We start from the raw sequence: 14,499 nt of genomic DNA, 5'->3' as shown, positions 1-14,499 counted from the left end.
CTGACTATAAAAACTGGTGGAGCATCCAAACTCAAAGCTGCTGCGGTTGTTCAATGTCACAACTGCACCCACTGTATTGTGTATAAACAGCTCAGAAATTATGGTGATGACAGCGGAAAAAAAATAAGCACACCAAGAAAAGCATCTGGAGAGAGAAGAAGAAAAGGAACAGAAGATGGGAAGCAAAGCCGAATTGTTCAAAAGGAGCTTTGGTATGACATGCAGCTGGTAAGACAGGGATCATACACACAGCAAGGAAGTTGAAAAGTTACTCATAGCTGCTTTCACTCAGCACAGCCTTACTGATATGAAGTGTTAATAGGTAGTTCTTTTGTGTTACTCTGATAGTATAATCAGCGTGATGCACACGGATGCTCTCAGAGAACACAGGAGGCTCGCCGGGGTACGGCTGTGTTGGGCTGGTGTTCGGTGCTGTGGTATGCCGGGCTGTCACGTATCACTCACAGCGTTGCAGAAACTGTTCTTCATTACTCTGGTCATCCTGCTCTCTACAGTCTGCAGCCTTTGATGAGTTGTAAGAATAGCTTGAAGCTACCTTCATCTGCCCAGGACAGGCCTTCCCAAAAACCAGGAGGTGCCCCTCCACACCGCCCCCCCCCCCCCCCCCCGCCCTTACCAGTTTCAAAATTCCATGTATCCTAAGTAAATTACTGAGGCTTTATTTCCTGACTTTGCAACCTACACTGTAGCTATTTATAAGTGCCATGTTGTAACCAGGTGGACTGAAATTTTTGAAAACAGCTTCACCATACAGCATTGCCCATTTTTAAAACATCCCAGAAACATTTTATTTGAAAAATTTTACTGTCCTAATGCTTAGGAGCCAAGACTTTACGTTTGGCACAGAGCAACTCAGTATCAGAGATAAACCATTGCACTTGTGCGAAAGTCCATCCAAATCAGAAATTCACGTCCTCGGTAGCAAAACTGCTCAAATTTAACACTGCAGAGTTGCAGCAATTTAATCTCTTTCTATAATCCACAGCACCTGCATGCAAGCAGAGCGCTGGAGTGAAGCTAGACTTTTCCTGGAAGGTGTTTTCGTGTCTGGGGCGAGGTTACACACCAGAGCTGAGAGCAGGGACCCGTCTTCCCCATGCGTAGAGACATGTCCCCAACACCTGCTGTTACCCAAACAATATGCATTCACATTCAAACGGACGGGGGACTCCAGAGGGGGAAGCAAAGCAAAGCAAAGCAAAGCAGGAAGTCTGGTGAAAGAAATCATCCAGACCAGAGGACTGGACTGGAACTAAGCCAACAAGAACGGGATGAAATCAGAGAAAAGGGAGAGACAATCTGGCAAAGACCCACAGAGAACAAACAAGTCAGCTAGGAAAGGGTTGGGGAAAAAAGTTTGGGATAGACAGAACAACTCAATGAAAAGTCACTGGAATTGGTAAGACAAAAGACTACAAGAAGTCAACAGGCAATGTCAGGCAATGGTGCTGGAAAGAAAAGAGATTGCCATTAGGTTGATGGATGACAAATTAATTTGTATTCATTAATTAATTTGTGTAAGACATAATAAAGAATAACTGTTTATTAAGCAAACAGCATGCACTATCCCCTGCTATAGTAGGTAAGCGCTCTGTGGAAAACATATGCCATCCTCTAGTTAAAACAACCCGAGCTGTAAGGTACTCTCTCTCGATCAGGCAGTAAAGGTGCAACAGGACACCTAAATTCTGGATCTTGTTAACTTCGAGTATCTGACTTCACAACTTGTGTGTGCGAAACTCCATTTATACACAGATAATATAAATAAATGTTTTAAAAACATTTCAGTTGGGAGGCAGGGACAAGAAGTGCAACATATTTTAAAAAATCATTGATTTTCCAAGTCTGTCAGCACAGAAGACAGCCTTAAAATCATTAAGTGGCTATGTCAAGAAAACATCTCAATACTACGGTGGCATTGCAACTTATAATTATGATTTAAAGAATTCTACATCAAATACATTTTCAAATATATTTATAAGAATAAAATTTACCTGCCTAAATATCCGTGACTATATGACCTACAGTACATTTAAATATACACTTACTGTAATTCAGAAAAATAAATGTAATTCAGAAGCTGAAGGTAGTGAAACCTGCATTCTGCCCTCACTTGGGTATCTTGCTACATGACTAATATGCTGGTATTTGCAAGTAACTGTTTGCTCTAAGTGATGTAATTCTGTTTGTTTCTGCACTGCAAAGGTTCATTAACAGCAGCATCCCTCCTTTTAGAAGAGGAACGACTTTTAGGTATTGGGTCCCAATGGGAATTTTTTTGGTTTTAGCAAAATTTGCAAAGTTAACCTATTTCAGGCTTAAAAGGGAAAAAGGGTGAAAGGTGAAAAGGGCTGAAACTTGGACGGTGAAAGGAGATTGTGTTTCTGTGGGACTAAGATGGAGATATTTCACACTTTTATTGAGTCACCGTATTTCTAGTTGTAAAAGAGATGGAGCTGGCCTGCAGCTGTTCTTTCCCTTAACTTTATTTCCTGTGAATTTGTTTACTAAGATTCTTAAATATCCATATCCTTATACTGCTTGTTAAATCATGTTTTGCTTCAAGGCATGTCACGTTAATATTACCATTTCCATTATTCTTTATTTCTTTTGGTTTTTAAAATGTCTTTTTGAAAGGTCTCAAATCAAAATGCAGGTAAAATGCTAAGGAAGAACTTCCATTCTAATATTTTTTTTTTACATAGAGGTCAAATATTTATTGCTAACCAGTTTAAGAAGAGTGTACAAAAACAGTATCTCCAAGACTTCTCCAAAATCAGACATTATTTAAGGGTGGAAGGGGAGGTTTGGGAGCATAGGGTTTTTTTGCTGTTGAGTTTGTTTTAAGTTTTCTTTTCTTGTTTTTAACAGGTGTACTAAAGCCATGAAAACCTTCTGGAGAGCACTTCTCTTGTCACCATCCTCTTGCTCTGCCAGCACATAACATTGCCTTGGTCTTTTGCTAAGACAGTGAACACACAACTATTAGACCTATTCTACCACTGGGCATGTACCCACGGAAATATAACCGAGAACAAGAAGTCTCCATTTACCACCAGATAACAACTTTCCTAACTAGTTTATAAGTGAAAGGCTGAGTGAAGCACATTAATTCATACTCAAGACTATTGAGTCTTCCTTGTACTTTACCCTTGATATTTCTTTCTTCATGTCAAATTCCGCTCCCTTCCCCAGCTTTTTTTTTTTTTTTTTTAATATTTGGAACATCTGAAGCAATATGGAAAAGATGAATAGAAAAGGATTATTCACTCTCATACTACAAGATCTAAGGAGCATCAAATGAAATTATGATGTGGCAGATCCAAAACAAGCATAAGGAAGTACTTCTCCATATAGCACATAGTTAAACTGTGGAAGTCCCTGCTCCAGGATATTAGGATGCCAAAAGTATACTTGAGTTCAAAAGGTCAATGGCTAAATTCGTAGAATGAAAATCAGTGAAAAATTATTAACCACAAGTATATCATATCTGGCTTAGTCGGTTCTACAATAACAGATTGCAAGAAGCTGGATGCATACACTCTGTTTGCTTAATCTGTTCCTATAATCTTCCCTGGACATCTGTTAGTGGCCTGTCAGAAACATGATACCAGAAAAGACAGACCTTTCATCTGACCTAATTATGCCTCTCCTAGCTTAAGAACATTAAAAATGCTATAAAAATTAACAGGGAAAAGGTTATTTATTATGACATATATGCCACCTTTCTAAATACACAGGAGTAAGGTACTTGAAGAGAGGTACCCTATCCCATCAACACCCAGCTTATTTTTGTTAACAGAACGTCTACCATAACATTTTGAGAAACAACCTCCTGAAAATAACATTAACACATTTGGATACTCAAAAGTCTGAATTATATTAGAGAAAGCAATGTTCAAAAATCCATATCAAGTTTCAGATGACTTAGTTATGATGCTATAGATACTAGAAAAATCTTTAGCAGCATAGCCAGCTCTTTAAATTACAGTCTGTGCATAGGATGAAAAAATTCACTTGTTTAGACCTGAGAAGTTGAGTCAAATGATCAGTCTATGCAGCTTTGACACATACAGTACTCCTGGTGCTCACTGTAAAGTGTAAGTCCAAAATACTGAACAGAACAGTATGCTAAGCATGGTCCACTACATACGCTTATCAATTAGCTCGATATATTTCATAATTGGAATCCATATTATGACCTGCTAAAAGCACCCTCTTCAGCAAGACTAAAATGAAAACCTTTAATTAGATGAAGGGCTGACAAATCTCATGTCCTGGATTTATGTGACATCCTGTGACTCAGAAAGCAGCCTTAACTGAAAATTAATAGGCTTATTTAGAATACTTTCATGGTAAAACTCGAATACATGCATACCATGTTAAGGTACTAGATCCATATAAAAACCATTAGGAATTAGTAAATGAACAGCTTAAGTATGCGTTTAGAGCAGAGCAATATGTAGTAAGAACGGTTTCAGTGGATTCCCCCATACAACATCATGATTACTGTCATCTGATCATAACACAAGTGCGACTAACACAGCTGCCATGTCAGCTTCTCTTCAGGGGCTAGGTCTTAATCATAAATCAACTGAATGACTAATTCAACATTGTTAAAACCAGCAAGTAACTGCTTGGAGCCATTCCAGTTTTTACATCTTTCAAAAGGTCAATACACCTACTCAAACACACAATAGTCCTATCTTTCACAGTGTTTTCTTCTTTTCTTGGATTGAAAAATAACATGTTAGCACTTAAATGTAAGTGTGTTTTAACTAACAATTAAAATGTTCATTAATTCTGAAAGAGTGACCCAGTAAAACAAAGACAATTTTAGTTTTCCCCTCTATCCACAATCAAAAAGCCTCTCCTCGCCTTTGCTGTTTTAAACACTTTTATAGTTGTAAAAGTATTACGAAAACATTTTACTGCCGAGCATTTCCTGCATTAACCTTACTTTTGTTATAGTAATATTATGAATTAAGCTCAGAAATAAACTTTTTCAAGTTGAACGGCTAGTCTAAATGTGGCTTGCATTTCAAATATGAACCTCTACCCCTCAAAATAATAACAAAAATCACAAACTAAGTGGCATCTAACAGTAAAATATATTCTAATCATTTACATCTGCTTGCATCACACAAATGACAGAAGCCTACCATTAGCATCCTTCATAGAAAACATTTATTCTACTCTTAAATATAAAAGCTATGTTGCATAAACAGAGGATTTAAAGCTGTGGCAGAGTGGCTGAATGAAAGAAAATGGCAATCTTTCTGGTTCTAGTAGATGCCTTTCCCTATCACACAATGTTTCCCACTCATAAATACATGACAAATACTTCCTCAATCATTTTTTACGAGCAGGGATGCACAGGGGGTAGTCAATGGCTAGCTTGAGGGAAAATAGGAACAGCAGGAGGCAGAAACTGTACTGAAAATGGCTATGTGGTAAATTCTCTTCTGGAACATCACTCAGCTACCCAGGCTTTGATCTTTCAGCTACAATTACACTCACATCCATGAGATCTGGATATACTTTTTAAAAACTAAATCATTAATTGTAGTAGAAACAGTTAAACCGTTTCATTATATGACTCCTCAACTCAAACATCTGACTTTTTACAAATTAAAAATTGCAATTTATACAAAGATTTGCTTTCAATTGGGTTTAACTATGTCATCATCACAACTAGTCTCACAAAAAACATGGGGTGACTGGCGACAGCTAAATCACAGACTGGCGTCTCCTAAGTAGTCTGTCTACCATTAGGGTCTGGGAAACGGTATTTACTGTACAATTAGAGCCAGGGAGCTCTACCTGTAATCATCCAAATACAGGTGCGAGGATCCTTTTTTGGACAGGGAAACCAACACATCCATTTTCACATAAACTTCCACGTCTGTACTGCTATAGCAAGCTTTAGGAAATCTCAACATTCGTACTTCGGAAAAATTTTATCTGACAATAACAGAGCAAATACTACTATTCTGATTTTAAAGACTTCCTTGGGTAGAACCACTTTTAATGTTTAAATCGTCATACCCAAAAAACATTCAAAGGAGGAACAAATTAATTTAAAATTATAAAATTTGGCAAAATATGAAAAGCTTACATTATTACACTGGTTACCAAGCTTATCCCAAAGTCTGTGTTTTGCGATGAGAGGGTTTGCTATTAAATAGGTTAAATTTTGTTCTTCAATACTAACACAAAATGTCTTGGAGTATCAAAAGGACAGTTTTAGTTGCAGTAATTTCACAGAATTTATTCTAATGATTTATTGGAGTTAACCATCTGACATTAATTATTGTTTTGGCTTCCAGTCTATGAATGTTTATTTTTCAGTTTAAAGCCTTCTCACTCTTTGATATCATATGGAAATGAGAATTTTTAATGGAAAATTGAAACCATGTGCATCTAAGTACTTAATGAAGTACAGGGAGGAACAGAGGGTGTACTTTAGGAGAATTCAGATATTCCGCTTTAGATACTTTTGATTTGTTTGGATGAGCTACACGCATATATCTGTTCACAAACATACGTTTATACATCTTCAAAGTATCTCACAAGTACAGTATTTAAGGATCTGAATACTAAGAAAAGGTTTGTTGTTTAGCTGGGTTTTTTAAACTAAATATACAGCTATAGATTTTTTTCTTCATTGTATACTACTTAATCCGTTCCCTCCTCCACAAACAAAGTATTCATCCCACCTAGAGGTTCCAGTGACATGCTAAATGCTGTACTTCTCAACAGCAGATTCCCACCATATGCCTACCATGTTAGGACTCGATCTTCATGCAGTTCACTGAATGTCTGATAGATTGATTTCATAACCAACATGTACTTAAGTCATAATATTGATGTCAGGAATACTTGAGTAAAACCTGTGCTGTTCATGGCATTAAAGCTCATCAAAACAGGCCTGTAAACCATAAGCAAAGTGCAAGCAGTGGCAAGGAAGCCAGGCACCCAACTGCAAACAGAAGAGTACTGTTAAAATGGGCAATTTTGCCACAGTTTGAAAGATTTCTGTGCAACTCATACAGCCTTAGTCCTCCGGCATTCAATTCATTCCTTTGGAATGAAAAAGATGTTGTTCAGACAATCAGCATTATATAACATGATAAAACCTTATGTTTATTTAAATCAGTACTTCTAAATCAAATATCTTTTCTTCACAGTTAATGGATTCATGTAAAAATATAGGGAAGGAAAGCATATTCTTTTCTATTCTGCGCTTTCATTCAGGGTTTCGCCATATGCATTGTACTCAAGCAGCAGGTCAATGGGAGTGTAACAAGTAACGGAAGTGCAACATTAGTTTTTATTCCTATTTTAATTAATATCCTTAGTGATCTTAATGTGCAAGGAATTATTTACCATTGAAATGTGGAATAGAAGCATAAACTTAGATATTTAACCTGCACACACTCACCACTTGTTTTTCTTTCTAATGTAGTCTTTTTCAGAGAGGTTAACCAAGTAGATCATCGGTTTTGAAGTAAAAAACAAATGTTTGTTCAAAACATCAATCTAGAAGTGAAAATATAGGAGAAGAATTTTAAAAAGAAGTTATACCAACTTGAGTTAATTTTATGACCATCTTCCTCACGGCATGTCTGAGAAGGCAACATGATTAAAGTGTAATATATAGGCCACTAATAAACACAGAATTGGCTGATAAATTTAACGTTCAATACACTATAAATATGAAATCTGAAAGAAAAACCTTTAAAAAAAGACAGTAACAGGTAGTAAAATTAGAAGTCAATTCATGGGATAGTATTTACAGCCTACCTCTTTGTCATTCCAATCATGATAGAAGCGGACAGCTTTCTTTTCATCTATTACCCATGTCTTGATTTTGCACATTACGTCCTACGCAAGATCAAGAAAAAACAAAGTCAAAAACTCAGCTGGATATCAGACCATTCTCTTCCATAAACAAGGCGTGTCTACATTAAGTTTCAAAACATACACAAATTAAAAATTAGATAACACCGTTTAAAAACAAATTTTTACTCTCCCAGAAAAATAGAAATTGCTGCTTTAAAAGTCACTAAAGAGCAGTATCGATTATTAAAGCGATACAAATCGCATAATGAGGAAGTTAAAATATACAATACTCAAGTATCACCTCTCGCCGCCACGAAAATTAGCAGAGCTCATAAAACATATGTAAAAATCAGTACATTTTAGATTGCTTTTCAAACTCAGTAAGACGCGACATTTCAGCATCCAGCAGGAGAGACCACGTACAATATAAACATGCCATTAAGAAAAGGGAATGGGAGGGAAAAAACACGGCAAATATCTTTTTTTTTTAAATTGTGAGCAAAAGAAATTGAGCCTATTATTGATGATCCACCCTTCAAGAAATTAATTCAAATGGCCAAAGCCCTTTTTATTCCGCATTAATTTTTCGCCAACACCTTCTCCCTCCCCCCCAAAATGAAACCTGCCAAAGCCTCCATTACACAATGGCAAGAGCCTTGCACTGGTGACCTCCAACCAGCTGCATTCACTTTCAGAACATCTCTCTCGGCAGGAAATCTAAAGGCCTTTTAGTTAGCAAGCTAGTGTGCATTCAGAAGGAGTAACTGCAGGAAGAGCCCAATGTGCTTTGTTTCTCTGGCCTTTCTTCACAGAAAGATTAATCATCTGTGAAATGGAAACGGCAAACAGCAAGTGACACAAACTGAACCCTTCAAGCCTTTCCTCATCAGTTTTGTGGTCATGAATCCGAAAGCTGCGTGTGGCACGGTTCTCCTTACAGGCAGGTGTTAATAAAAGGCTCTTGGGTCTGAAAGGTCAAACTCGGCTCTTCTAGGAGTAGTACATTTTAGAGTCGCCTATTTTTTGTTGTAGATAATTTATGATCATGCTTTAAATAATGCATTTTTAGGTTATAATTGACGCAACTGAGAATTAAGATCTTGAAAATACAAGGAAACATTCCCTTAACCATTGAGCACACAACATTTTTTGCACTTAATGCTATGCGGCTGAAGTACATTTATAAACAACCGCAAATAACATCAGTATTTACTACAGTCTTTCCTAGTCTTGCAGTTGCTTTAGTTGGGGGGGAGAAGGAAAAAAAAAAAGAAAGAAAGAAAAAAAGAAAAAGCTCTTCTAAATCTTCAGATCCTGATTTGAAACCCTCCAGGAACAGGACTCCCCACAGATTTTAACAAGGAAGGGGCAAGCTAAAACTTTTAATGAAATCTAACATGTTCTGCCTAAGAATAATCACTTTTACTCTCCTATAACTGAATTTCACTCATAAATGTTTAAAAGTGTCTAATATAACACCATTTCCTACAAGGAGAAGATCAAAGTGCTATATTACAAATGCATTATGATTAAAAAAGCACTGTGCAGCTTTGCTATTAACTGTTCTTTAAACCCTAAAAGGCTTCCCATAGATCTCACTTGGCACTGCATATACAACCTTTGACAAGTAATGTAGACCATTTTTATTCATTGCCTAAAATTGTAGGCAATTATGTGCGTCACACTGGCCACCTGCAAATTCTGAATGCCTGCTCCAGTTGTCAGAGCAAAAAAACTAATGTCGGAGGGGATTAATCTAGGGGGAGAGAGTCCTCTTTAATGGCTCCAGCAGGTGAAATGGCCCAGCTGGTTACTATGATGAGTGGCCAGAACGGCTTATGTAGAGACATGCAACAAGATTACACATAAAGAAGAAAACAGTGGTACCATCTTATCTTTAACCCTATGTGCTTTTTATTTTTTTAATTAGTATAAACAAGATAAGGGAAGCAATTCTACCAATAGGTACTTTTCATTTAAGATCTTTATCCTCAGCTTTTGTTCAAATAGATATATAAAAATCAACACAATCTCCAAGATTCCTGTTCAGCAGTGAAGGAATTCTGATTACACACTATTTCGGGTTTTATACTAATTCTGTAGGCACGTACCACATGGCTTTTGGCACTACAATTCCCCCCCAGTAACAACACATTATTGCCTATAATTGGAGTCGATAAAAAATTGACAGAAAAAAATTATAGCACAAGTTATCAAAGCCAATCTTTTAGGCTTAAGCAGTAACGAAATGGTTTTTAAGCACATTGTGAGGGTAGCTACATGACGCGGAACCTCCAGAAAATTTCAAGCGTCAACGCAGCAAATAAAGTTTGCTCTTTCTAAAGAGCACTACCTAAGCACATAGCTGACAATCAGAACTTCTCTTCCACATTCACCTGCTACCTACGGTGACACATCAAAACCCATTTTGGCACAGACCTAATTTTTCAGAGTTCTCATTTAGGTACCTGACTTGATGCTGTTTGCAACTATTGTTCTAAGGGAGTAATTACACACCTAACTTCCACAGGGAAGGCTGACCAACAACTCCATATGCTGGGGAGAACCGACAGCTGTATACTTGCAATTTTATTTTGGTTTTACAGAGAAGGCGGCAAAGTATTGGAAAACTTTCTTTAGATAAAAGGATGGAAACTTATAAGCAAACACAGCATTTATGTCTGAAGCTGGTAAGGCAGTAAGACACAAAGAAAAAATTTGGAAATAATTATTCAAAGTAAAATTTTCTTTGATGGCCTATCTGGGCAGTCACACCACGCAGAATGTAAGGCAGACAGTCCAGAAATGAAAAAAAGGGACAGATTCCCCTGCATCAAGGGTGGTGTCCCATTTAAATGAGATTTAATATGATCCCCTAACAAGAAATCATTAAATACTAATGACAATATGAAGAAACGCAACTATGTCCACATTTTTTTTTTCACTCAGCTGCTCCAATACTATAAGCACACACACAAAAAGGAAAAAGCACATTTTCAGGTTATATCTCACGTAGCACCATTTTTAGTTTTATTAATTGCTTCTGTTTAGGCCTGGTGAAAGAGTATGAACTGACCTTTTTATCTTCACTATCACTGTAACAGTCATTTAAACACATTTAATCACTACTCTAGTTAACTCCGAGATGCTTAATAACAGAATACAGACCAATGATCCACTTTGTTTCATTAGATCTGTCCTCCCCAGTTGCACACTTGGAGGTCAATCTGACACCGGCAGAATGATCCACTTCTCCTTGTTTGATGAGGGGGGTATTCTTGTTCTGGTTTTCAGCTACCAACATTATAGCAAGCACCATTTAAAAAGCCACCCAAAAGCCCTCCAAAATCCAATTTACTTACAGTTGTCAAGGCATATGAAATATAGCAAACTTCATGAATATCACACATCACTGTTTTAAACATTGGTTAATTTCCGAATATATCCTTGGCAATATATTTAGCACATGTGAATACTTAGTATATTTAGCCATACGCCATACAGCGATTTTAATTTATGTCCTGGTCTCATTTTCCAAAGGCAGCAAGTAGTCAACCCACAAATGCTAAGCAGGACTTTAGCAGTAAGTCCCAATAGTATAAAAAACTATAAAGAAATACATTTAAATTGCATTTAGGAGATTTATCAAGACATGCTCATGAGACACTACTGCATAGAAAAATGTGCATACATTAATAAACTCTCTGGATGGATGATAGTAATAATGTGTGCCAATGCCAAATTCTTCTTACAGCATGAGGGACTAAACTGAAGCTTGGAAAACTCACTTGCCTACTTGGCATCAGAGAATTGTGAGTTTTTTGTTGTAAATTAGCAGGGCATGTAATTAACTTCCGCAAATTTAATAAAGAAGTAAGCAGTTGTGAGGATTATCACTTCACACTTCAAAGTGTAAGTGAATTCTCCGTGATCCTGCAGGCAGTGCAAAAGTCTCCGCGACTACAGACAGTAACTGTAAGTACAGTAGGCTTCCCCCCCGCCACCCCCAAGGGAGATGTTTCTGGGAAGTACGGAATGTTTCTCAGCACCTTATTCATTCCCTTCAAAACTTCCAAGATGTAATAACTGACCAGCTCCCTGTAAACACTTCAAAAGCAGTTAAATACTTTTTATTAAAATATTTCAATTGCCCAAAATTCTATCATTTTCACCGCTCTGCTCCTCAGACAAGCTATCAGGAGTACCTAAAACATTACCTGTAGCTCTTAGTTAGCTCCTCTCATTTCATACAGAAGTCCAACAGCACAGCATATCAATAATGAAGGTAGTACTGTGTAATATATTCAGATTTCCCTAAGGAATCTGGCTCAGTGACGTGAAGTATTTAATTCAAAAACCACTGCATTGCACACACTAAAGGGAGTCAACACCACCTAACCAGTAGGTCTCAGAATGTAACTGTAAATAGAAAATCCAATGAGTGTGCTTCTGGTGGCACTCCAAACAAATTATTTGCATTTCGCTAGTTATCATCTTTCATCAACAGCCTAAAAAAGACGATGTTAATGACACAGACTCTGAGAATAGTACATTACTAACAACGTGAATCATGTGTGTAGTGACCAGAACTGCCAGACAGATTTAGTGAAAACAAACAATGTTTTTCAATACAATAAATTCAAATTCATACACTTGCTGGGTGGAGGAGAAGGGAGGGTGGATACAGTATTTACCAGGTAGAGGACTTCCCCCTTGCAAGAGTGACTGAGAAGACTTGAGGGTCACAAGCAATTGAACTGTATGTTCTGTAACTAAAATACAATCTTTGAGTATATAAATAGGCTAATGTTCAATGTGAATAATTCTACACTTATCTCTATTGAAATACTGAAAAACTAGAGGAAAAATAAGAGGTTTTGAAAAAGTGCTTATACATGAAGACTCAGTGTGCTTAAATCTTATGCTTTTATTCTTATTGCATTTCGTATACATATATAATTAACAAAAAACCTCACATAGTACAGGGCTTTTCACACTACCATACAGAAATCAAATGGCTGAAAGTTGAAGCTTGACAAATACAGACTAAAGCTGTATCTTATTTCTAAATAGTAAAGATAATTAATCACTGGCACAGCTCATGCAAGTTACAGTAATTTATCTCCAGCTAGAAAATATTTAAATAAAGGTTAATTTTTTCCCCTAAGAGATACATTCTATTTTAACCACAATTGTGAGAATTAAACTGGGATATGCAAGAGATCAAACTAGATAATAATTAGTATTCCATCTGGCCTTCAAAATAGCTGTGATGGTTTTTCAGATACAGATAGAGAACTATGCTACTTGGAATAAAGAGTACTCGTAACTAGTTAAACTCTGCTGCACTAAAACCAGTTTATTGTGCACACACCAATTTCCTTGTTAACACAAGGTGTACAACGTGCACCGTGCCCACAGTCCTCCCGTTCATGGCTTCCCTTGGAAATCTTTTTCAGTTCTATTTAGCATAGCCTCAGGCTCTCTGCTTTTCCTGGAGGTTTTCTGGCAATTTAAAAGCATGAGGCTTTTAAAAGTAAGAATTTAAAGTAAGACAAAGTAAGAATTTATTGTAAAAACAATGTTTAGAAACAGTCCTATTTTTAAAGGACAATTAAGACAAATTTTGCATTTTCAAAAAACAGGCTCGATCATGTTTTTCAATTGTGTTAAGTGCTTAAATAAGCTGTAGCAGCTGGGTGCAAGAAAGAGAACAAGTTAGGTACTACATCAACTGGAGTGACAATGAGCTCCTCTGTGGTACAAAACAATGTCTAATCTCTTACAATTCCCTTGCTCACTGACTTTAATAAAAATACAATGGGAGAAGTAATGGATTTAGGACAAGTGTATTATCCTTTCTTTTATTCAATACCTTCTAACAGAGCCAGTACAAGCTATACATGATATAAGATTTACTCGGAGCTAGATGCCAATAATGTTTATGAAGCACGGCAAGTACTTTCACCCAAAACATCCTACAAGCATTCCAGGCAATGTAATTCATGTCAATAATCCCCAAATTCTCCTGTGTGGGTCATCCTTGTGGGTTCTAAGGCATTATACATAAAATGATACAGTCACTTGTAGCTTCTCAAAGAAAAAAGCAGGCAAGAATACAGAAAGCAGTCCATCTACAAGTGATTATTTCTAGCAGTTCAGAAATTCAGAACAGGGAAATTGCACTGAAAAGTAAAATGAAACATCTTCCGTAGAGTTCCACTAAACTTTTCTTACCGCATTAGTCTATACACACTTATTTCCAAATAAACCCACATGTGAATGCATTTGTTCTGGACGTGAATTAAGCCAAATGAAAAAGGTGACTTTTTCAGAATACAAGTATTCATATATGGAGTTATTTTGGCATATGTATATACTATTTAAAAATTACACCATAGCTTGGATCTAGACATACCCATACAGGCATTATTTACAAAAGTAATTACTTTAAGCCACTGTTCAAATCTACACAGGAAAGATCAGCCTTGACAGAAAGTATTTCAGCATTGACTTCTCTTTGTGTACTGATAATACCAAAAGAAATCCAAACGTGTATTTACACATTATGTACTTTTAAGTCAGGCTTTCCTACTGATTAATTCACAAACATCTGCCATGAATATTTTCCTG

At 36.7% G+C, this 14,499-nt stretch overlaps 1 protein-coding gene across 3 annotated transcripts in view; it reads right to left on the bottom strand.

Moving 5' to 3' along the window:
* The window catches only part of OLA1 (Obg like ATPase 1), a 103,631-nt gene that overhangs the window by 33,084 nt on the left and 56,048 nt on the right, over positions 1-14,499 (bottom strand). For all 3 annotated transcript variants that reach the window (XM_075028424.1, XM_075028425.1, XM_075028426.1), the window contains exons 6-7: positions 7,828-7,908; positions 7,466-7,563 (exon numbers count right to left, since the gene is read on the bottom strand). In XM_075028424.1, coding sequence (XP_074884525.1) covers positions 7,466-7,563; positions 7,828-7,908 — 179 coding nt within the window. The remainder of the gene's footprint in view (positions 1-7,465; positions 7,564-7,827; positions 7,909-14,499) is intronic.

The sequence above is a fragment of the Buteo buteo genome, chromosome 5 (assembly GCF_964188355.1).
Source record: "Buteo buteo chromosome 5, bButBut1.hap1.1, whole genome shotgun sequence".
NCBI classification, from domain to species: domain Eukaryota; kingdom Metazoa; phylum Chordata; class Aves; order Accipitriformes; family Accipitridae; genus Buteo; species Buteo buteo.
The sequence above is the reverse complement of the archived record's forward strand: the minus strand, read 5'-3'. Positions and strand labels throughout refer to the sequence as shown.